Source organism: Phyllostomus hastatus, unplaced genomic scaffold (genome assembly GCF_019186645.2).
Source record: "Phyllostomus hastatus isolate PE091 unplaced genomic scaffold, TTU_PhHast_1.1 phas_contig_58, whole genome shotgun sequence".
NCBI classification, from domain to species: Eukaryota; Metazoa; Chordata; class Mammalia; order Chiroptera; family Phyllostomidae; genus Phyllostomus; species Phyllostomus hastatus.
In genome coordinates, this window is record NW_025333916.1 from 16738107 (window position 1) to 16764377 (window position 26271).

At 38.4% G+C, this 26271-nt stretch overlaps 1 protein-coding gene and 1 pseudogene across 3 annotated transcripts in view; both read right to left on the reverse strand.

The window, feature by feature from the left end:
- Positions 1-26271, reverse strand: part of MSH3 (mutS homolog 3) — a 137591-nt gene that overhangs the window by 19079 nt on the left and 92241 nt on the right. For all 3 annotated transcript variants that reach the window (XM_045848096.1, XM_045848095.1, XM_045848097.1), the window contains exons 18-20: positions 22102-22209; positions 17548-17659; positions 8853-9010 (exon numbers count right to left, since the gene is read on the reverse strand). In XM_045848096.1, coding sequence (XP_045704052.1) covers positions 8853-9010; positions 17548-17659; positions 22102-22209 — 378 coding nt within the window. The remainder of the gene's footprint in view (positions 1-8852; positions 9011-17547; positions 17660-22101; positions 22210-26271) is intronic.
- On the reverse strand, positions 5149-5239 carry LOC123825057 (annotated as a pseudogene).

Sequence of the window (26271 nt, forward strand, 5' to 3'; positions counted from 1 at the left end):
TTTCTCTTTGACCCAGCATTTCTGAATACCATGTTACTCTTTCATTATCTTGCTCTATTGTCTACATCCCAGCAAACTGCCTAAAATAAGTTTCTGGAGCAAGGTAGGATATAAATTAATTAACATTAATTAATTAAAGTTTGTAATTTTTTATTAACTCAACAAGCATTTGTGAGACATAATACTGGACACTGCAGTCTGACATTTTTCAAATGTTAAAGTATTTTAGAGATTTAAAGAAGTCAGGAACATATGTCATTATTAGCATTCTGTCTTGGATTTGTATTCAAATATAATGAAAGCTGCATTCTTAGAGTTAGTTTGCTCTGGGTAGACAGGTTACAGTTATGTGATTAAGAAAAAAAATCACTGATATTTTTAGGAGTGGCGGCTGACTAATCCTTCTAATCCCTCTATTCCCTCCTTGCCTATAACCTTATATAGGTCAACAAAGCTTAATAAAGCATTACTGGAGGAAATAATTTTTTAAATTAGTTTTCTAAATTCAAGATTATTTTCATGAAAAATTGAATAAGGGCCTGTTTTTATAAGATCTTGATATTTTGAGATAACATTCTAGATATTGCTCAATTATAGCAAATGGTGTGGGCCTCCGACCTTCCAAATCACAATCTCTGGGCCTCGTGCAAGAAAAACGCTAACATGAAGGAGAAATACTGCAATTAATGGTGGGGGGTTTCATGTTGAATAATAAGTAATTGGAACTTAAATATCAAAATTGTTAAATAGAGGCAATGATGATCTGTATTGCATCAGTTTTGACATACTTTAATTGTTTTTAAAATAACTGTGGTTTTTTAATATAAATAAATAAAATTTCCCATTTTTAGGTGTATAATTCAGTGGTATTAAGCACACTCACAACATTGTACAGCCATCACCACTATCCATTACCAGAACTTCTTCATCACCCCAAAGCAGAAACTCTATGCCCATTAAAAAAGTAACTCCCCACTCTCCCTACCCCCCAACCCCCGGTAACCTCGATTCTACTTCCTGTCTCTATGAGTTTGTGTATTCTAGGTTCCTCATATAAGTGGAATCATACCCTATTTGTCTTCTAAGTGCTTTGTTTAGAAGGGTTTTTATGTTAGCTTATTTTGTCTTCTTTTTGAAATTGAAGATCTTCTATTCATTCCACTTTGCTAAAACAACTTTGCAGAGTTCTGTCCAATATGGGTATCTACATTTCTTGGGATTGTTTTTAGTATATGAAGTAAATTTTACAAAAGAAAAATAATCTCCTGATTAACGATGTACTCTAACTTTTGAGAAGGACAGTGTAAGTGTGGAAGAAAAAAAATAAATTTTAAAGTCCTAGAAGAGAAAAAGCTGCAAAGAAATACCAATTTTTAAAAGATGTGTAGATATCGCATGGTATTTAAAAGGCATAAAAATGTGAAGCAGACCTGTACTGTATATAATGAAACATAACCATTAACCCAGAAATGGAATGAAATCACAAATAATTTATCACTATATGTGCACATTTTTTAAAAGCCTAGAAGGACTTAATTTTTTTCCTTTTGAGCTTCTCAGTGGTTTTAAATTCTGCACAATGAACAAGCATTACAGTATATTAGAAAAACAAGTCCTTTTTAAAAAAAATCACAAATGATACATTTAAGAATACTTTATAAACTACTGTATGCTTACATTAAGACAAAATAGTTACCAGGTTAAATAATTAGGTTTCTTTCAGCAATATCAAAAATGCTTTATTAGCAACAATGAAATTATTATAATAGAAAGAAAAAGTTTTTGCTTCTCTAGCATAACTGTTCCTAGTAAAAGCTGCAATCAGATCCCACTAACAGTATTAAAGTCAACTTACCAAAGCTGTAACACTGAACAGCAAATAGAGCCAAGCAAAAACTACTGCAGTAATCTTTCAATTTTAATTGAAACATTACTGAGAATCAAGAGAGCAATCCAGGAAAATGCTGAACTTGTACTGGTTCACAAGAAACAATGCTCACTGAAACCATCTACAAAGCACATGCAGACCATTTACGAGAGGGACACAGGCGTTCTCCTATCAGAGGAAACCCGCAATGCTCTGATGGGGCAGACCACTCTAACGCATCTCCTAGTCCGCTCTATGGGAAAGCCCCAGGGATTTCAAAAGAAAATAAGCAACAGAGCAAATGCTCTTCACCAACTCTATCTGTGAAAATCACAAATAATCAAGGCCATCAAAGGAGGGTAAGATTAATGAAGGTAATTAATAAGATCAATAGAGGGAACATGACCCAACCTGAGGATGCAACCTTATAATTGAACTCACATTATGAGCTCAAGGAAATCACAATCTCTCTAATTCTGTTTTCCTTCTGTAAAATGTCAAGAATTAAAATCGAACAATGGCTACTAAGTCTTGACATCTTTCAGATTTCTTTTGAATACAGAATCCAAAGGTTCCCTTCATCACGAGAACTAAAACAGTATCTCCAGGGGATCTCCACTGAGGGGACCAGCCTGAAATCTGCACTTAAAATCCAGCCAGGAGGCATTACATTCAGAAACTCCAACTATGAGGCATTACATTCATACAACCACTTCCCATCAAAAAGATGAAGTGAGATATTTCCTGTTGGCTAGGATACAGCTATGGGAGCTAAATAAACCACAGAGATGTTCATAAGGTAACATTTCTGATGCCAATAAAACTCATAACAGCCTACTCATGTGGTAAAGCATCACTTACCATGTGCCTTTTAGTGCTGGTATTTACTACCAAGTAAAAGATATGCACTGATTCCATATGTTTCCTTTCTGTCCAGAAGGATATGTGTTTTTTAATAGAGTACAAATACCCCACTGTAGGTGCTCGATCAATATTTGCTGAATTAAACTAAATTGGGCAAACAAATTAGTTATCCACACAAAGGCAAACATTTGAAATAATATAAGCTTTTGCATGCCTATTAGCTTCCAATTTGCTCTCAAAATAAACACACTGGTGCCATTCTGATTACATAGCATTCCTGAAGCTGGGTGCAGTAAGAGAGTTTACATGCATAGCACGGTATGAAAATTATTAACAAGGGACCACTTAATATAAAAACTCTTTTCTACCAACATTTAATTGACATAAATAGAAATAAATTATGCTGAGAGAGGCCAATTGTTTTGGTTTTTTTAAAAGCAGACTTAATAACTCACTGCTTTTCTAACACTTAATTACTGTCTAAAAAGGGGAATGAGGTTTAAGTTTGCATTCTTCAGGATAATACACAACACATCTTTTTTCAGTGATGTACTCAAAGATGGTAATGATCCTTAGAAATATGTGTCTAGAAATAGTTCACGGATGAGTATATACATCACAATATACTAATATAAATATACCAGGTTAGAGGCAAATGTGCATGTTTGCCAAAATTCTACTTTTAAAAAAAGTGCTTCTTATTCAGGAAAAGGATCACATGGGGTTACAACATTCCGGAAAAAAATATTCCTAAAGTTTTCTGTTTATAGCTTTTCACACATTTATTTATACTTCTTATAGCATAATACACAGCACATAGTAGACACTCAATGATTATTTATGAATACATGAATTTAAACCTAGCATTGTAAATGTCCAATTAATAATACAAAAATAACCAATCTAAAGATAAAGTTTGAGCCAAATTTTATGCATACAAAATGTTTTTAATATTCCCCCCCCATGGGGCACAAAAAGGATTTGAAATTATTTAGAATAATAATATACTTATAATGGAAAACCTGTAATGTCTATGAAACTAGGATTATAGTATAGTAGGTTCTTAAATTTATGACAACAAATTTAGCATGAGCTTTTAAAATTCTATTTTTTGGTCTCATACTCAAGATTCCAATTTAATGGGTCTCTGATAGGCCTTAGAAAGTAGCATTTTTAACAAGCATCTCTGATTCTGATGTAGCTGTTCTCAGACTCACACTAGAGACACATTCCCATGCAAGAAGAGAAGGGAAAAACTAACACAAATGTGCTTCCACACCTGAGCCTTGAATTTAGCTCCTGCCTTCTTGGCAGTCAAGACCAAGAGGAACTGAAGAGGAAGCAGCCCTTGGTGATAATGAGAGGCCCTGGCGGTTTGACAGGGAAGGCCAATAAACCATTTTAAATCTCTGTAAACAGGCACAGCATGCACATGCAGAGGAAAACATTGCTTAGCATTAACAAAAAGTGATTTATAAGGTGGCACTTCATGTAAAACATATCAAGTAACAGAAATGAAAATATTCTTAAGAGAAATTTTGTAGAAAATACAGAAACGTCATCAAATGGGTATTTCTTACTCTAATTTAATTTTAAAGCATAAGGACAAACTTTCACACACTGCTGGTGGGCTTCTAAATTCATCTGGCCTTTTTGGAGAACAAGAAAGGTGCACCTTCCTTACAGTTCAGAGTCCTGTGCCTACAGAAAGCCTAGATCCAGGAAACCCATTTCTGTGTACTAGGAGACGTGTGGAAGGCTAGTATCAAGACCATACTTGCAAAAAATTTGAATCATGTTAAATATCAATCAGGGAAAATATATAAATTATAATACATGTTTACAGTGAATATCATCATTACAGAAAAAAATGAGTGGACTAGAATTACATGTATCCATACAGATAAATTTCATAAATATAATACTGAGATGAAAAAAGTCACTTGCAGAATACATAGTGTGATATGGCACATATAAAGTTTAAAAGCATACCACATGGTTCTATGCACTGTTTCAAAAATTATACCTACATAGTAAAAATACAGACAAATTAATGAAATGACAACCAGAATCAAGAAGAGGGTCAAGGGGAAGAGGATTGGGGGGATCAAGGGTTCGCTCGTATTGGCAACACTTTACTTCTTTAGTAATCTGGTAGCTATGTGGGAAATTGTTATGTCTGAAATATTTCATAATAAATAGATGAAAATATGACAGCATACTATTAAACCACATCCTAGTAAAGATCCTAGAGATATAACTGCATGTGATCCACAGAAACTCCTTTCCAAAGATACCCGAAAGAGGGGGTGAGGAGGAGGGAACAGGGCCCTGGACCACAGCGGTACATCCCAGGTGGAGCTCTCTGAGGTTAGAGAGACCAGGAGTCTCCTCACAGCAGATGCACTGTAGCCACTGAAAGGTGCAAGACTAACCTGTATGAACAGAGAAATGTCCCCCAAGTATCAGGTACTACACTTGATCTTAGCCAAAAGGCTGAGAAGTAATCCCCCACATATTAGGAAATAAAACCAAGATACATAATAATCATGCTTAATATAATACCATTTTAAAAAGATGATTTACATATACCTGCAAATTTGTAAAAAGTTATACAAAGAATCATTAAAAGTTGTTGACCTGAGGAGAAAGTGAACATTTTACCTAATACCCTATCGTACTATTATATCATTTTCAAAATAAGCATCTATTACTTTCATAATTAAACAACTGAGCTCTCCAGCAAAGGGTCAGGGAAATGCTTCTGAACCTTGGCTACACCTCAAAACCCTCTGGAAACTTGTAAAATTCAACCTCTAGACCCCACCCCAGGTTGACTGAGGGGATTCAAGTATCATTATTTTTAAAAAAACACCATAAATCCCTGGCTGGTGTGGTTCAGTGGACTGAGCGCCGGACTGTGAAGCAGGGGATCACCGGTTTAATTCCCAGACAGGGCACATGCCTGGGTTGCAGGCCAGATCCCCAGTAGCGGATGCATGAGAGGCAACCACACATTCAAGTTCCCGTCCACAAAAGAAAAAAAAAAAATTCCATAAAAATTCAAAGGTTAAAAGTCATTATCTTACATTGAAATTAAGATCAAACTGACAGGGGAGGTGAGAGAGGATTATGGGGAGTAAAGGGGGAAGGGTGTTCAGGAACATCTATAAAGGACACATGGACAAAAGCAAAGAGGGGCGGGATCAAGGGTGGGAAGTGGGGATGGCTGGGGTCGGGGAGTGGTGGGGGGGAAATGGAGACAACTGTACTTGAACAACAATAAAACAAAATCTGAAAAAAGAAAAAAGAGAGGAAATAATATAAAGCACACCAAACTACTCAAATTTGGAAAAAAATACAAAAAACAGTCCTTGTCTTAGATGTGCAAATGACAGTGTTTCTGTTATGAAAAGTAAATATAACTTTATAATGGTCTGGAAAGAAAGCCATCAATTCCTGGAGGAGAAAGAATGAGGTTATTTTGAGAATGAATTAAAAACTTTTTGGAAAAGTAAAGTCTGGTAAACTGAAATGCCTGGGAAAGTTTAAATCCTAGAACCCAGATCCTGTGCCACTGTGCAGAGAAAAGAAATCTGTCCTGGAAAAGAGTGCTCCCGGACAGGGACCACGTGAGCACCTCACCAGGATCCTGTGAAGCCTCTCATTTTGATTGATAGTGCCCTTGGTTAATTAATTTGGGGGTGCGGTGGAGGGGGAGTTGTTTTTTTTGTTACCGTTTATTTCAGATTTTAAAAATATTTATAAGCAAAAGAAAAGCCACCATAATCCATATTCCTCATGATGTCTGGAATATAGCTTTGATCTAGATAGTTTTCTCCACATATATTTACATATGTAATTTCTCAAACAAAAGTGGACTCATACAGGATTGCCAGGCTTTGTAACCAGCCCTTTTTCATGCATTGCAACCAGAATATTCTTTCACTATCTCTGGATGGACCACCAGGGCTGGGTAACTGAAATGTATCCCCAAGGAGCTGAATAAACAGATGTGTTGAAGGAGTTAATTCAGAATGAATACCACTATACTGAAATAATGAACTTGGTGCTGGCAGGGTTTAAATAAGCTTAGTTCTTCTTTTCCACAGTGACTAGTAATCACTCTAGCACCTTAAGGCTGCTTCTGTAACATGGGATAAAGGCATGTCATCATACCATCAGCATGGAGAAAAAGCCCATGTTCTATGTCAGCACATTCCCTATCAGCCACTTCCTGAGTGAAAGAAGGAAGGGTACTGCCACTGCCAAAGTGTCCTAATAGCACTGTAGTTTCTATTATGACGTGGAAATGTAACAGTCTTTTATGCATGGAGTGTCTGTTATGCATGGACAATGCAAAGTTCTAGGTTAAGAGAGGTAGAGAAATGTACAAAATAGGAAACTCATCTTCTGGGAAGAGACAACACAGCAGTAGGGGTAACCATGTACACAAATGACTATAAAACTGAAGTTAGTAAGAGCTTTAAAAGAGGGAAAACACATGGAAGGTGGAAGTACAGAGATGAGAGAAATTAATTCTGGTTATGGAACTCAAGGAAGACTTCCTGAAGGAGGAGGCATCTGAGTGAGATCTTGAACAACAGGTGACAGTTGAACAGGGGAAGAATCCCCAGCAGGACAGGCATGTCAGTGAGGGAAAGGCAGAGTCGCTGAAATAGCAGAAGCAGCCACTGATCTCCAGCCTTCTTTTACCAGAAAAATTTACCTTTATTTTGTTTTCTATTACTAGTACCTAAAAACCTTCCTAACTGGTGTTCTCCTCACTAAGAAGATTCTCTTTCAGACACCTTACATCACCCACAATGTGTTTCATTTTCCTATTTTTCCCTTATCTTTTTCTCTTTACTAAATCTGTCATTTCCCCTAATAATGTAACCAAAATAAAATACCTAGTGCACTTTGCTTACAAAATAGGAGATTCATTACAATTTTTAAAACTAAAGAAAGAGTTTTTAAATTTCCTATGTAGAATTAATTTACAAACATGTGGAGATCAAAATAACATCTCTTGGGCGAGATGGCATCAAAGAGAACTTGGGTTGCTTCACTTGGTTCACTCTCAGATTAGAAACCCAGCTTTAAAGCATGTTGAGGTCTATTCAAGTACATCAACATTAGCATGTGATATGTTCTGATGTGATTCCAGAGTCAAATATTAAATAAATATGAAGGTAGACAGTAAACTGAACACTCTATATACCTAGCTGGACTATATACTATAAATTATATTCACTTATTTCTAAAAATGTAATGTAAGAATTATAAATAATACTTTTAAGAACAAATCTAATGTCTAACCACTATGTTGTACAACTGAAACTACTACAGTATTGAATGCCAACAGTAATTGAAGAAAATTCTTTGAAAAAAAAATATTGAGATAAGTTTGCAGCAAAAGAGTACTAGAATTAGTGGGATCCTCACATTGTAAAGAATAAAAATGTCAAATCACTATTTTGTACACCCAAAACTAATATGACTAATATAATATTGTATACTAACATACTTGTATTTAAAATAATTTTTTAAATTGATAAATCTACATCAATAGATTAAACTATGAATTCTAGTCAGTGAGACCAAGGTATTTCACCCCTATTCCTAATAAGACATGAAATTTAGGTTTCTACCTTGAGGGATAAGAACTGGTCAGTGGCACACCATGATCTTAGAGTAAAAAGAGGAGGAGAAACTGTCTTGGGCCAGTGCCTTTTCCGCCTGTTCTCAGTTCCCACCTACAAAACCGGGGGAACACAGCAGTTCCCAGACTGTGCCCTACAGGGCCTCGCAGCCAGCCCTCCGAGCCTTCCGCCTCTGCTTTTCTCTGTTTAAACACTAACCTGCTGAAGGAAACATGATTTTCTTTAGAGGAAGAATTCAGTAACTAAAAATAACTTGAAAACTAGTGGACAAAATGATATCCTATGTCTGTCCTAGTATTGATATACATGATAGAATGATTTCTTTAAGCTCCTAAATTCTAAATATTTTAAGAGCATATCTGTCGATTTAAATATGTACATAAAAAGAAAATTCATGTGACAATGTGGACTTGATTTATTTCAGAAATATATTCAAATAGAAGTAATCGTTCTACCTCGTGAAAATGCCATCCACGATCCCAATCGTCGCCTCCTCTGCAGGAACATAGGAGCCGGTCTGAGCCATGATAGTGATCAGTGCGACTTGCTTTATGTAGGAGCTCTTTCCACCCATGTTCGGTCCCGTGATTATCATCACTCTCTCTGAGTCCCCCTGGAGAGTCAAAGAGCAGTGTCACCGTTGGGCCAGAGGTGCCCTTATGTAGTATTTACAAGCGATTCCATAAAACTTCAATAGCCAATCAATAATTCACCACATTAATAGAATAAAGAAGATAAATAACATGATGATCTCCAATGGTACAGAGAAACCATTTGATAATATTTCATTTCCATTGATTAAAAAATGTAGGAAAAGAAAATGGAAGGTATAAGGACTGGAAAGAAAATAATGAAATTATCCTTATTCCTATACGTCATGATTGTGTTCCCGGAAGATCTAAAGAAATCTACTAGGATCAGTAAATGAATTTTGCAACATCTTTTGGTATAAAAGTTCAGCATTACTCTATTACTAGTATTACTGTATTGCCCTATCACAGGTATGAAGCAGAGCTTGGAGAAGCTAAGTACCTTGCCTAGTAATGCAGAGCTACTCAAGAGCAGAACTGGGATGTTAAGTGAAGATCATCCTCTAACAGATGTTTCAAAGTGGCGGGGGTGGAGGACAGCAGGAGCGGGAAGGTAGGGGAGAGCCCTGCTCAGTGACATGGAATTATAGTCACCACTAAATAAGGGAAGAGCCACCCTAGCCCAGGCCCCTCCCCGGGTCCACCACTGAGCACACTAGAATGACAGTCAGTCAGAAGATCCCTGAAGTCAAGACATGCACAGCGGAGAGAAAATAAAAAAAGTTACATATTAGTTTCCAAGACTTGGGCATCAGCTAATTTTCTGCAAAAAAAAAGCTTTCTCCCTTGACAGGTAGAGATCTTTACATCTATCTTTAAAAAGGCATCATGGTAGAACTATTTTTATAGTAGCTGCAGACTACTGAAAAGTTTGGCAGTTTCAAAGTGTTTTATTCCCTGAAATGTCAATCAATGACAGGTTACAGTAAGAGACACTCTAGCGAAAGCCTCTGCCAGACAAACCCTCAGCCAAATCCTTACACTTTTAACCTAAGGGGAACTACAAACACTAAGGCGGGGAGTGAGGCTGGTGGGTACAGGCCATACGCTGAGATGCTGAGGTAAGGGTCCACGCCCTTCTGTGCCTGGGTGCTGCCCAATTTACTACGCTCCACTAAGCGCCGCTTGTCGCTCAGTCCAACCCCCTCATTTTATGGATGAGAAAACTGAGGGCCTGCAAGTACGGGGCCCACCCAAGACGACAGCAGAGTGACGGCAGACCAGGGTTTGGATTTACATCGCCTATCACCATTAGGCGCTGTCCCACTACTACACCTGGGTACCAAAAAGTGGTATGTGTCAAAAATTTAAAAACCAGAACAGGAAGGAGCGAGAATAGAAAGACAGCATCTGGCCAGAGTGATGGTGAAGGCTCTGAAGGCGCAGCAGTGGATGTGGGGCCCTGAAGGATGAGCACGAGTTCAGTCAGTGGAGATGGATGAGGGGCGGGTAGGGAGGAGAGGAACCTTCTGGGCAGAGACAGCAGCGCAGGTCACAGCACTTTAAAAAGTGTCACACGAAATGCCCTTTTTTTCCCCTCACTGTTTCAGAAGCAGGAAGAAAGGGGTACCTGAGAAGGGAAGTAACAGAAAACAGAATACAATGTTCAAATGCCATTAATATTTCCTCTAACTTTTAACAATATGATGTAATGATCATGCTATGTAAAGAGCATGCTAATGCATTTCTAACAGAATCTATGAGAATAACTCAGCCATGGAGTTAAATTAAGCTTAAAACTCAGACATATTTTATAGCATGCACTATTGTTGTTCTCCTTGGTAATTAGGTACCAAGGGTCAAGAGCTTATGAATATTATTGTAATGAGTCTTAACTTTTATATAGCCAAAGCAAGCATTCCTGATGAGGCTAAAAGTATCCTGGGAAAGGGGTGGAAATAGGAAGGCTGTGGCCCTTGGTCCCCCTGTGCTCCCTCATCTTTACCTATAATGTGCCTCACATGGTGCCAGGATGGAGGCACCTGAGGTCCACCCAGGGCCCACCCTGCCCCACTCCGGAACACCCGGGCTCTGCCTTTGCCTTGGGCCACAGAGACCCAAGTGTTGCAGCGCCTCCTGGGAGTCTTCCAGCTTTGCACACTTGACTCATTTCCTTCCCTTCCGCAAACTGAGAAACTGTTAACCACACTTTTCCCTTTCCCCCCCCCAATTGTATTATTTATATTTTAAAAAACACAAACTAAAAATCCCAACTTCCATTGCTATAGAAACCAAATCCACCCATTAGAGTCATTTGGTTGAATAAACAAACAATCCTGAGGTTGCAGTGGGTTACGGTGGCATCTCCCAAGCAGTAGCACAGGGTACAGGTGTGCCAGGATGCTGACCTCCTAACCCTCCAGGTGGCAGGTGGGGCACCCTCCTTCTGTTCTGAGCAACCTTTTTCTTCTCCTTCTATTCTAGTGCACCATGGAAATATGACCACTTCCCCGGTGTGCTGAAATGTAAAAGGTTGGCCAGCACTGACTCACCTCGGAGTACTTTGTGTTTGGGGAGCAGTTCAGGATACCCAACAAGGGTAGCCCCTGGCAGGTCAACTCCCCCTTCTTGTTCCTGGTTTACTCACGAGTATGAAGAGGTGGTTATACTACATGATCCCTAATGTCCCTTCAGGCTGTACAGTATAACTATTCTGTAAATTGTAAAATACCTATATAACATCCAGAAAAATAACATTTTGTAAAGAAAAAAAGGACAAAAAGTTTACAATGAGACTTGGAGATAGTTCAAGGCTTCCAGCTAATCCTTGTTTATCTAACAAACCTGACTGGGTGCCCACCTTGTGTCAGAGAACTCTGACTGATGCTGGGATTATCACTAAACCAGGGAAATGGATTCCCTGTTCTCTTCAAGGCCACAGTTCCCTGAGAACTACAAGCAGAAAAAAAAGTCATTTAAATTTAGTAGGAGAAGTACTCAAATGAGGAAAAACACAGGTGGCGTAGGTACGTGACAGGGGTACCACTAACAGCTCTGGTTAGAGAAGGCTTGTGCAAGGGGTGATGCCCAAGACGAGACTGACAGAACAAGCAGGAGAGTGAGGTGGAGGGTGGGGGTGTGTGAGGGAATGGCATCTGCCAAGACCCAGAGGCACAGCAGCTTGGGACTGTGCGGATGGAATTCAAAGCATTAATTCAAGTGAGAGAATGGTGGGAAACATCAGGAAAAGCCCTGTGGATGCACAGTGGAGAAGGAACTAGAGGGGTGCAGGGTGGAGGTGGAAGGAGCTAGTGGTTGCTAAGTCTACAAATACTCAGATTATATGGGGAGAAGAAGGGGAAGGAGTAAAAAAAAAGGGTTTAAAAGAGCATTCCTTTCAAGTCTTTTTGGAGAAATCCAACAAGGCTTCCTAGATGAGGCAGGGCTGCATCTTAAAGGAGAGGAAGGAATACACAATAGCATCTTGTTAACCATTGTATTTTTATTTTCACTTTCTTCATGTTCAGATTAAACTGGAACTCTAAATTCTAAAAATAAGACAGGGAAAAGGTTTAAGAGATTCTTGAAAAGGTCTCTTCATTTACCTCCTTTCATTGAAACTATTCCTTCAGTGCTGGTGCCTGAGAGCTTTTCAACAGCCTTGTTCACCTTTTTGTACAGTCTGCCTTAGCGACGGATCCAGAACCTAAAGGCCCTGCACGCGCACTGTGGCCCCTCGGAACCTTGGGACTCCAGCTCAGACCCCTCTTCCCTCCATTCCCTCCATCTTCACATTAGGGTTTCCACCTAATGTCCCATAAGCACCTCAAAGTCACGGTGCCTTTCTATTTGGCTCTTTGCTATATTCCTGCCAGGAAACCTACTGAAGCAGGCCCAAAACAATGTTAGCTTTTTTTATTGACCATTTAAATATCCTCTACTTTGAAATTCCTATGAAGGCCGTTGCCAATTTTTCTACTCTTAGCTCCCTCATAGTCTTTTAAAGCATTCTATTGGTGTTCATTTAACTGGGTGCATCCTCAAGAAATCAAACAAGGCTTCCTAGATGAGGCAGGGCTGCGTCTTAAAGGAGAGGAAGGAATACACAATAGCATCTTGTTAACCACTGTATTTTTATTTTCACTTTTTACCAGATTAAGGAGGTATATCATAACTCTTTCTTTTTTTTTTTACTCTACTGAACTTACTGGGATGACACCAGTTAGCAATGCATAAGGCATCAGGTGCACAGTTCCACAGCACACCATCTGTGCGGTGCTGTGTGCTCACCGCCCCAAGTCAGCCCTCCGTCTACCATCACTCATCTCCCCGGTGCCCTCCTCCACCTCCCCCAGCCCACACCCCCCCGCAACCACCACACTGCTGTCCGTGTCCATGAGGTTTTCTCTCTCCTTTTTTTTCCTTTTTGCTCAATCCCTCTACCCACTCACCCCCAACTCAGGACTTCCCCCCTACCCCCACAGCTATGAGCCTGCTTATCCCTTTCTTCTTGGTAAGCCTGACATCAAACACAGTACTGACACAAAACAAGTGTCAAAATCCATAAGAACAAAATATTCATAAAATAATGCTGACAAAAAACTTATATATAAATACAAGATTGTGTAATGTGAAAAAGAAGTATTCTTAAAACCAGGAGAAGTGGGCAGAAAGTTGGCTTACTCAGAAGCACTATAATAAGTTCATGTAATATAAAATCCAGAAAAGTATACTTATAATTACACGTAAGAAAGACCACTGCTTAAAATTACATGATTATCAAAAGCAACAATGTCATTTGACTTTCAGAAAATTATTTTCATGGTATATTTTATAATTAACACCTAAAAAATATTTTAAATTGAGTTTTACATAGTAAGTTCTTTTTAACACTATCCCTTTATACCCTGCAAAATAGAATGCACTTCACCATAGCAACAGTTCTATATCAACTCCTACTCAAGTTAGAAAAAGCATATGTAAAAGAATCGAATATTCTGGAATATTCTGAAGTGCATGCTGAAATAAATCACTGCATTTACTTTGTAAAAATTTTAATATAAGAGTTCAATGTTCCCTTAAAACATTCTTGTCATTAGACAGAAAGCTATTTCAATTTCTAAAATCTGGCTTTATTAGATAGTATAATAGATTATTTTAAAAAAGAAGAAAAGAGGAAAAAATAAAAAAGGAAAAAAAGAAACAAAAAAAATCAATGTCAAGGATAGCACTGGAGTCAAGTTGGCTGGTGTGCTGGGGGATGGAAACAGTAACAGAAAATGATATTTAAGCGATTTATAAGTAAAATATAAACCAAGGTACTAACTGTTACTAACTGTATATCAAAACATAACATTAAACTAGATGTGATTCAAAGCATTTCCTGCCACTTACCACCCTTGTGGCTTGTCAGACTCACCAAGCACACATCGTGGTCATCCTTGCTCACAGCCCAGGATGACTGTTACATTCCCAACCCCCCCGCCCCCTCCCCCCCGATATTCCTGGCTTCCTCTCTTTGATCTAATTTCCAACTGCTCCTCTACATTTCAATTCTTCCACTATCCTCTGGAAAATTCCCAAATACTTCTACACTGCTAACACCCATGTTTAACATCTCCTTCATACACTGGCTTAAAATGAAACCCAGCTGTTCCTCCCCTCTCACGTGGAGGCTGAGCTTTGTGCCACATCCTACTGTCAGAATCTCAGGGTTCAGAGGTTCTCCCAAATCTGTTTCTTTAGGGCTTTACCATTTCTACTTGTCTCAGCACAGGCATCCACAAGCCTCCCGCTCACCAGTCTCCATGCCTTGAAATCTTACACCTGACAACCTTCATCTTCCACTACAAACCCTACAGTTATCTTAGATAATTTCCACATGCACATGGACCTTTCCTAAGCTCCTTCCTCGATCTCCTACTCTCCATGGCCCTACCTAGGATCTTGCCATCACCCAGAACATAACCTCTGAAATCTTAAAGCCATGAATCTCATTCTCTGATAAGGCTTCTCTCACTCAGTTATGCCCTACATATTAATTCTTTGACCTCATCACTAGATTAATTTACTCTATGTGGAAAAAGACTCTCTCCTTGACCAAACTCTAGCCGGGTCTCAAATTTGACCTATAAAAACTGCACCTGCTCGGAACAAATCATTTCATTTACTCTCCCTGCTGAGAGACCAAACTAACGGCTCAAAGCCACGTCCTTCAGATGACTCCAGCTACCCTTAAAGTGCCTGCCTGAGCAAACACCACACTGCCAGAAGTTACTGCTTGTCCCAGCCAAAACGCAGTGATAGGCAGAGAGGCCCCTGAACCCTCCCTTGGAGCCACTACTTCAGAAGGCTTGCTGCTATAAATCTTTCTCTGCCCATTTGAAATGTAAATCTTCTCCAACCTAGAAGTGAGTTCTCAAGGGCAGGAGAACTATCTCTCTGAAATACAAACATTTCCTTTCCAGTCCCTGTGGGAGGGTGTAAGCACCAGCTGCCAGTTAGTAAACCCAGACAGGTTTCACATCAACCAATCCCCTTTCTGCTTTTTATAAGTTTCTCCTTCCCTAGATCTGCTTATTGTCCCCCAACACCCCCAATCCCCATTCTTGTTCTCTCATTCTACCTTTAAAATGCCCAGTCACTCTGCACAAATTGAAGATGAGTTCAGTTCATGTTGGAGTCTTTGCCCTATTACAGACCATACAGAGCACCACCACTCTGCTCCTGCACAGCTGATCCTACATGGAAAGTGTAAGTTGATGGTCAGTGGTCAGAGCCAGTCCTTGCAGCTGACTGGCCTGGGTAAATCCCTGCCATTGATCTGCCAACTGCAATCAAGGCTGAACTACAAGAGGATGGTGTACTCAGCCCACATGAAGGGTATACACATCAAGTACCCAGGTTGGGTGATAGGGGAGGCTGTGCCACTGGACCCTTCAGGACACCTACTTCATTAGGCCATGCTACCAAGAGAGGGAGTCATAGCAGCTCTACCTAATACATAGAAACAAACACAGGGAGGCTGCCAAAATGAGGAGACAAAGAAACATGGCCCAAATGAAAAAACAGATCACAACTCCAGAAAAACAACTAAACAAAAGGGGAATAAGCAATCTATCAGATGTAAAGTTCAAAACACTGGTTATAAGGATGCTCAAGGAACTTAGGACCTCAACAGCATAAAAAAGATCCAGTCAGAAACAAAGGATTGCTAATTGAAATAAAGAAAAATTTCTAGGGAAACAACAGTAAAGTGGATAAAGCCAAGAATCAAATCAATGATTTTGAACATAAGGAAGTAAAAATCAACCAATCAGAACAATAAGAAGAAAAAAGAATCCAAAAACAAGGATAGTGTAAGCAGTCTCTAGGACAACTTCAAGCACTCCAACATTTACATCATAGGAGTGCCAGAAGGAGAAGAGAAAGAGCAAGAAATTGGAAATCTGTTTGAAAAAATAATGAAAGAAAACTTTCCTAATTTGGTGAAGGAAATAGACTTGCAAGTCCAGGAAGTACAGAGTCCCAAACAAGATGGATACAAAGAGGCCTGCTTCAAGACACATCATAATTAAAACACCAGGGGTTGAAAGATAAGGGCAGAATCTTAAATGCAACAAGAGAAAAGCAGTTAGTTATGTACAGGAGAATTCCCACAAGACTGTCAGCTGATTTCTCAAAAGAAACCCTGTAGGCTAGAAGGGACTGGCAAGAAATATTCAAAGTCATGAAAAGCAGGGACCTACTGCTAAGACTGCTCTACCCAGCAAAGCTATCATTTAGAATCAAAGCGCAGAGAAGAAAAAACTAAAAGAGTTCATCAACACCAACCATAATTATATGAAACTTAAAGGGGCTTATTCAAGAAAAAGAAGATCAAAACTAGGAACAATAAAATGTTAATAAATACTTATCAACAACTGAATCAAAAAAAAAACTAAGCAAACAAGAAGAACGGAGACAGATTCATGGATATGAAGAGAGTTCTGATAGTTGCCAGAAGGGAGGGAGGTGTGGGGGAATGGATGAAGAGGTGAGGGGGCTGGGAGTTACAAATTGGTAGTTACACAATATCCATGGGGATATAAAGTACAGTATAGGAAATGGAGTAGCCAAAGAATTTACACACATGACCCATGGTCATGAACAAATGGTGGGGAGATTGCCTGAGAGAGTGGGGGATGATGGTTGGAGGTAGGTAGAAGGGGGAAAACTGGGACAACTATAATAGCATAATCAATAAAATATAATTTAAAAAATAACTATAGCCCTGGCTGGTATGACTCAGTGGATTGAGTGCTGGCCTGCGAACCAAAGGGTCCCAGGTTCAATTCCCAGTCAGGGCACATGCCTAGGTTGTGGCCCAGGTCCTCAGTAGGGGGCATGAGAGAGGCAACCCCACACTGATGCTTCTCTCCCCCTTTTCCTCCCTCCCTTCCCCTATCTCTAAAAATAAATAAATAAAAATCTTAAAAAAAAAATAACTATAGCCAAGGATTACTACATTTAAAGCCAATGTTAAAACTTGGGTAAATTTGAAAAAACATTATTTGGTATATAAAACTTTGTGATCAATGCTACCACCTTTTACATGTTTTATGCATAATGTAGTACTTACTGATAAATTTGTACTATTGGGAACATACTGATCCTGTTCTCCCAGCAACACGTCTATCACAGGGTGTCGGCCGTTTTTTATTATGATTTTCCTTTCTTCCTGTAGAGTTGGTCTGTAAGAAGAAGCATGTTTTAATTTAACAGGCATGAAAAATAGCCTTTAAAAAAATCTCTAGGATAACAGGGAAATATTCTGTGGTTAGTGTGTTAGACACCAAAACCTTAAACACTGACTTTAGGAACCTATGTCCGGATTAAGTCTTCAAGTATAAAAGTTAAATTTTCGCTATTACAAAGAAATTGGGAAGAACATTACTCTAAAAATAGGTCTCTGAAGCACAAGCTTTAGCAGAGTCTTGTGATAGCTCTACTACAGAGATCTACATTTACAAGATCCTTTTATTTTGTTATATTTCTATATTCTCTAAGATATTTTCATTAATAAAAATTATAGTTTAGATCAATGATATTTAAATCACTTTCAGTAATAAGCATAGTAAAGAATATCATGTAAAATCATGTAAAATCATTTCTAGATTTGTCCTGGTTGGTATAGCTCAGTGGATTGAGCACTGGCCTGTAAACCAAAGGACCGCTGATTCAATTCCCAGTCAAGGCACATGCCTGGGTTGCAGGCCAGGTCGCCAGTTAGGGGCACGTGAGAGGCAACTGTACATTGATGTTTCTCTCCCTCTCTTTTTCTTTCCCTTCCTCTCTCTCTAAAGATAATAAATAAAATCTTTTTCAAAATTTCTAGATTATTACATTAACAATAATTATGTGTTGGACTTGCAGAGAGAATGCCTTAAAATTTTCATATTCCATTTACTTAAAAGATCTTTCTATGGTCTTTGGTGCCTTTTGGTGCTTTTTTGATACTAAAAACTTTTTTTGCTTTTTCTAGTCTTGTTTTGTAAGCTTTAATATTTGTTTTCACCTATAGCTTTATCTATCAGATCCTCAGCATTCTTTGCAAGCTTCTGCACTGTAGATGAGTTAGCTGTTCTCCGTTGTTGAATATCTAGACTGTTTGGATTTTTCACTGTTTGAAGCAATGCTGCAATAAACAACCCTACACGTGTGGCCATGTGCCTATGTCCAAGTCTTTCTCTAAGTTAAAGGGAATTCCTGAAGTGGAATTTCCAGCCATGATGAATGCATTTCTTTCATTTGAATAGAGAAGGGTAGCTATATTAATTTACCTTCCCACCAGCAGGATAGGAAAGTTGACTTGTTTTTCATATCTCCATCTAAAGTTGGTATTATCGATTTCTAATTTTTAATAATGTGGTAGTGCATTGTGTTATCTCCTTGTTTGCATCTGCCCTCATTGACTACTAAGGTTGAACATCTTTTCATCTATTTCTTGGCCATCTGTTGGTCATTTTCATCATAATACCCTGTCAGTGCCCTTCTTGAGTTCTTTGACACTGAACTTTCACAGAAAAGTACCTTTTTGAACTTACTTGTACCACCAAAAAATACTACTTTCCTAAAGACTGAAATTCTTCTTCAAAAATATCTGGCTGACAAAACATTAAGAATAGACACTCGCATTTCCCAAAGAAAATGACTAAACTGTCTTTCTGAATAAACAATTTGAAACCATCCTTTGGAAAGAGACATTTATGACAACAGGAAAAGGACAGTTTTTGAATTTTAAAGTATAATTCTAAGAATAGAATTTTTACCTAGATGGATTATAAATTTACTGTAAGAGAAAAAAAATGAAACCATCTGTAAATGATACCAGTTTAAAAACAAAATCCAAGGTGCCCTGCCAAGTGAAATCAATACATCATATTCATGACACCAACATGATTTCCCAGGAAGGCTTTCACTTTAAAATAAAATTCTGAGTGATTTGTTCTGCTCTAAAATCTACACTGACTTATTCTGTTATCAAAATTACATAATGACAAAACACTTCCTGATAAGCATAAGAAGCAAATGATAATGCACAGAGCTGAGATGACAGCACAGTTACAGCAAAAAGGTAGGAAAGTCACGCGGATGGAATCTATGGTGCTGAAGATCTGAGGAAACCTGGATGCTGCATGGAAAGATGAAAACATTAAACTTGAATGAATTTATTTATTTTACTTTATATTTTTAAAATTGCATCTTTCTCTTTTAACTGCTCCAAGAAACAGAACATGATCAATTAGCTCAAATGCACTAAAATTTTTAAACAAGCTGGAAATCTAAGGGAAAAAAGTATAAACTTCAGATACTTAAATACTAGCTTAAAATACATTTTAAATAAAAGTTTCCTATTCCATGGCTATTTACACTCAATTGAAAAATCTGGGGCCAAACTTTCATACAGCAGATTCTCTAAAACTGTTTGTTAATTTTCTAATGAATCTACGAATGAATCATATATTTTTACAGAGATATAATAAGAAATACATTTTTTACTCCTCAGAGTTTTTGCGAAAACTACATCTAAATAAAGAATCTCTACAACTTTGAGATTTACTCTATTTGCTAATTCATGATGTTACTTCTTACGACTTTACATATGGATCTATAAGACTTAAATAAGAGTGCATAGCTAGCCAGTGACAGAGGGCGGGCTAGGACCAAGCCTGTGACAATAGATCTAGATTCTGATGATCATGTCACACTGAAAATTATACACCATGTGCAATATGTACATTTGGGTGTACATATAAATACACACAAACACATAGATATGAAGTGTTCAATTTGGTGTGCTATGGCAGACCACATACATGCCCCTCTTTCTCCACGACCCATAGCATCAGCAGCAGCAAATTGCAAAGGGCCACCTGACGCAATATAAGAAGGCATAAGCCAGGCATGAATATTCTTCAATGGAAAGAGCTTCATCTGAACACATTAAGTGCACAGGCTGTAGCCAATCCTCTGCTCAATTCCAAGCAGAATCCATTAGGGAAAGTGTGTTTCACAAATGGTGTGCAATGAGAAAGAACTCCTACTAAGACTGCAATACATAAGGAAGAAATCAAGTCTACTGAACGGAGACTTATTTTTTCCAGAACTAGATTCAACTAGAGTAAATTCATGTATCTTATTTTTATAGACGAGTAATAGAATATAGTTTTCCTCCATTTACTACAATGTAGCATTTGAGCTCTAAAATGCCTACAGGTAACTGATTAGGCAAATCTGTTTGACTCCTCTGAGGTGACAAATTAGGCAAAAATGAAAATACAAAGATCCTATTTTAAACAAAACTATGGTGCCTGACACTGTAGGTACACTCGACGCACAAATGAACAACAAAACAAAATGAAACAGAACAGCAAACTGAGTGCATTCTCAGCCTATAAATGGCACAGCCAATTCTTTCCACTCTCCTCCACAAATAAACACATGCTTTACATTAAGCAAACAATTTCTGATAGCCACTACGGGTACCGTGCTAGGCATAGAGGACATTTAAATGTTAAAAAAAGGTATTTGGTATAAACTAGAGAGGAAACCAAGACATGAAGAAAGTATGAACAGCAGAGCATCTCTGCTAATAAACTCTGTGTTAGGCACTGACAGACATCTCCTCTGTGTTTTCTGTTCAGTCCTCACAATAAGCCAGCAAATTAAATACTTTGTAATGTTTCTTAGGGATATGAAAAAACTGAGCCTTTGGGCCACAAACTGAACGTTTGTGCCCCCCTTCAAAATGCGTATGTTGAAACCTAATGTCTAACGTGAAGATATTAGAAGCTGATTGGGTCATACGGGCAGAACCCTCACAAATGGGCTAGTACTCTTACAAAAGAGACCCAGAGAGCCCAGACAGGGCAATGCCCTTGAGAGCCAAGAGAGCCACCAGCAGGAAACTCTAGCCAGGGGTTCCCTTAGTAGCTAGCCTAAGCACAGAAGTGGAGCCACCCAGAGACCGCCCCTCCCAGAGGCGGGCCCAGGCACTGAGCCACCATAGGAACAGGGCCACCTGGACTCCTGGGAACCTAGATCATTGCCCAGTAAAGCTACAGGAACAGGACGGCCACCCAGAGGATCTGGATGGCAGGACCCACCTCCTACCACCCCCCCAACCCCCAATCCCAGTGGGACTGAGGGATAAAGAACTGAGTAGAAAACTGGCTCAAGTTTAATAAGGCTTTGGACTTAAGGAACAGTAATTTGACAGCAATAGGGAGCAGTCAGCCTCAGAATGACTGAAACCCTGAGTGTCACACACATCTGATTTCAGTATTTAAGGAGACTTCTATCAAGTTAAACACATTATAAAGTGTTTAAGTGAAAGGTAACAGATGGAAGGATTGCACCTTTATAAAATGTTACCACATAAACTTAAAAATTGAAATATATAATATCCACCTCTAGAGTTATAGTGAACATCTGCTTTCTTTGTATTTAGTAATACAACAAGCAAGAAAAGAATTTAATTTTGAATCAAGCTATGTGTATGACATTCAGCTTTACCAAGAATCCAACATATTTGAGTAATTTCAGTATTTTATAATAACAACACTAAAACTGATTGAATAATGCCATCTGACCTAAAGCATTGAAATAGGGGAGAAATAAAAAATATAATTACCTGCAGTAATCTCCTTGCTTAGCGACCTTGGCCAGGGAGAAAATGCAGTCCACAGTTGCTAGGTGATGCACTGCTTTACACAAGGAGTGATAATGTTCACTGAAATGCCTACAGAAGCAACCACAAAAGGTGAGTGACAATGGTTTCTTAGACTTACAAAAGCTGTATAATAAGCGTTTTATTAGCTAAGATAAGCTAAAACAAAATAACCGGTCATAACTAGCAGTTAAAAGAAGGATAGAAATTACATGGAACTACTTTCCTATTTAATATAATAATTTGATTACTGAGGCTTCTTCTTGTTTCATTTGGATAGAATTATATATATGTAAAACAGCTTTTATACAAAAATGTCTACGATTTAATACCATGTTGTACATTTCATCTCTCCATGACATTATAATTTAGATACAATGAACAAAATGCAATGATCATTTTCATTCAGCTTCACTGACATGATGAACTACCCGGATGGGTCAACTTCCCTTTGTGCTTCTCCTTCATGGCACCATCCAAACTAGGAGTAACAGTTTCAATGGCTTGCTCTCACACTGAACTGGAAGGCTCTCCATGGTGGAGTCCACGTCCATCTGATTTACTTATCATTACAGCCCTAACATCTAGCCCATAACCTGGAAGGCAAGTAAGAAGAAAAGTACTTTTCTCAGTGATCTGCAGTTACCCTATTAACAGTGCACACAGAAATTTATTTTTCCGATTTGTTTTTAAAAGATAGTGATTATTGCCTCGAATCTTTGGCTAATTAAATAGCCAATGGTCTAGAGCTTAGAGAACCCTTTACTGAAAGACTTATTCAGAAAAAAATATAAGAATGTATACAGGTGTTCCCCCCACCCCCCTCTCTCTATATCTCTCACATCACCCTGGTGTCTCACAGCACAGGTATCCTTTACATCCTTTTAAGTAATGCCCCCTCCCTAAAGAGAGTGTTATGCTGTTGCTTCTGTTAAAACAGATTTCTCAATTGTATGGTGGGTTTCAGAGACTTTCAAATTTAGTCTGCTTGGTTCTTAAAAAAAAAAAGTTTTTAGAGTGCTTCATAGCTTGAAAAGGATATCCAGACTAAGCTATTATGTGACCAATTATTCCTATATTATCACTGTATTGATTTTTTTAAACTGTAGTTTCTGATCTTTCTCATAATATTAGAATAAAATATTCTATGTAAATAATATTTTTCAGATAGTAAAAACATTTTAAGTATCCAGCTTTATTTCTATGTTAACTATTTGTGAATTAAAAAGTGTATGTACAGTATACTTTATACTTCTTTGAGTACACAGAACATAATGAATGTAATTTACCTATTTCTCATTGAATTGAAGTTCGTCAAACAAGTAACATGAATCCCACCAGCAGTGTGAAGAGTCTGTGCGGAAACCCCCAACACAAAGGAGACTGGCCCCGGGCATCAGACAGGCGGAGCTCAGCTGCCACCTTAAAAATGCCTCTTAGTTCTGAAGATGCCACATGCTGCACGGACCTGACGCTCCCGGAATGGCTGCCCAGGCATTGTGCCTGGTCCCTCCTGGCTGGCGTCAGTTTTTGAGCTGACGACACACTAACTTCTTGGACTGCACCTACTCTGTCCCCCTGCTCCAACTACTGACCCCATCTGGCCTCCCTGTCCTGGCATGCTTTTGCCAGAGAGTGGCCACATGCGATGTTTCTGCCCTTGTCTCTGGATATGAGTGTCAAAGGGCCTCTGGCACTTACAAAAAGTCCATTTTTTCTTCCTCTAATTCCATCCTTCTCAGGTCTTACCACCACAACCCTAATTTGTCACTACCCAGGTTGAGGGTAACTGCACCTAATGATATCTAAATTTCCAGAATTGAAGTGAGTAACATAGTTCTCAGTAGGGACCATTTCAGTTAAAAAAAAAAAAGCAGGGAAGAATAAGATAATGATTTTGATATGGGCAATAATGTTCTTTCTTATATAAATTATATTGTCATGAATAAAATAAAAAATGATGACCTTAAACATCATCATCATAACTCTTATGAAGCTTTGTTTTGACTTCTTAGTACTTACCTATTTTCTAAACGTTGCCAAATTTCAAAAACCATAAAATTACCAGCTGAAAATTGGGCAAATTCAGATTAACAATCTGATAGACTGGGTGTATGATCATGCAACTCTATCACTAAGCCAGCAGCCAACTTAAGGATGAAGCAAAAGCACTATAATTTAATCTCTGGTCGGAAGCTACTGCTGGGCCCATGGGAAGCAGATGAAGACACTTGGGTTCTAAAGCTGTTATGACAGATGTTGCTCAATGACATCTGAAGTTTAAAAAATGGAAAATATTTTCTATTTTTTGAGTTACTATATGAAAGACATTATAATTCAATCTTTAAAAAATTTGTGATTGAGAAGATTATTCAATAACCATAGCCCACCTTCTAGCACACAAAAGAAGAGACTTTTTTGAGAAGGTGTTCCAGTCATAAAATTTCTTCCAGTCTTGATTTCTCTCAGTATTCTGATCTAAAGTAATCTGACTAATGCACCACAATGAGTATCTCAGGAAGAGACAAACACCCTGGCACAGCTGGTAATCTATACTCTGATGTCAGGTTCACTGAGGTTCACATCTTTAAATTACGGTGTATTCATACCATCTGGCACCTTGATTAACAGTTGACAAAACAATCAGTGCTACTTGCAAGTGGGAGCTCTGGCTGCAGATGTTCTAACTAAATTTCAGTCAGTATTCTTTTTAAGATAAAAACTTTAATATATTTTTAAGTAATATATGGATATTATAAAAATGTCTGAAATCATGTATTTGCAAAGTAAATTAAAATCTCCAGAAAGCTTTCCATTCAGAAATAATCAGTTAATATTTGAGACTATATGTACACACATATGAATATATGAATAAACATTTCTCCAAAATATAAACAAATGGACAATAAGCATATGTATTTTATTTTTAAAAAGATTTGCATGCTGTGCATGTATGTGAATTTACACACACATAATTGTATCAGACTTTAATACTGTTTTACATCCTTCAGTTAACAACATATCACTGGTGTCATAATCTCCTGTTATGTCACATTTAATGTTGGCTCGCTCTTTGCACCTCTGAACTACATCGGATGGATGATATGATGGAAGTAGAATTCTGGATTATTTTGGCATAAGGGCCCTGGCAGAGGGCTGATACAGTAAGAAAGGTGTGAGGAAATGATGGGTAATAGAGGAAACAGAGGAAGAAGGGGCAAATCAAAGAGATACTTGAAAGGGAAAAAAGATAAACAGGAATTTGATAACAGACAAAGGGACAACAAGGAAAAAAGAATCAAGGAGAATACCTAAGTCTTCGGCATGGAAGACCTGGACTTTCTTTAGAACAACAGCAGGGAGAACATAATCCAGATTCATAAAGGCATGCATGCTATGAATAGAATGAACATGAACCACCTCCCCAAATCCCAGAACCCTACAACCTGGCCCTTGAAGCCTGAAAGAAGTCATTTCAGTCTAGTTTTCATGTTCTCAGTGTTGCTACTAAGGGAAAAACCCAAAAGATCTAAGAGACTCGAGGGCCCTGAAAAGCCTTAACATGGGAAATTGAAAGTTAATTGAGAAAGGAACTGAATAAACCAAATTTCCATCCCTGGGTTCAAGACTCGTAGTCAAGATAACCTCATCAGACTCAGGATAAGTACATCAGAATCTCTTTCTGATCCTATAATTCAACACTCTCTGGGCAAAAGGAGATGGCACCAACATTTTAGCAACTGTCACACAGTATCCTTTTTTGTTCTTTATTTTTTTCCATTTGTCAGACCAGTTATTTTATACATACAAAGCTCCATGAAGGAACTCACTGAATATTTCCTGTTTGAGTTTTTAAAGAGAAAGACTAACAGAGAGGTTTTGCTTAAAGAGATGACTATGGATTCATCATGGGCAGCCTTGACAGCCTGAGAGTAAAGGGTCCAGACCCTACTGTCAGACACCCTGGGCTGGACTCTGGGTGCCAACCCTCCACCTGTGAGCAAACTTCTTATGTCTGCATATCATTTCATTCTGCCATAATGTGGGAGTGATGATAATACTTAATGCACAGGGCTCTTGGGGAGAATACTGAGGCAGTACACATTAAAGTGCTTGGACAAGAGGCGGTTCGGA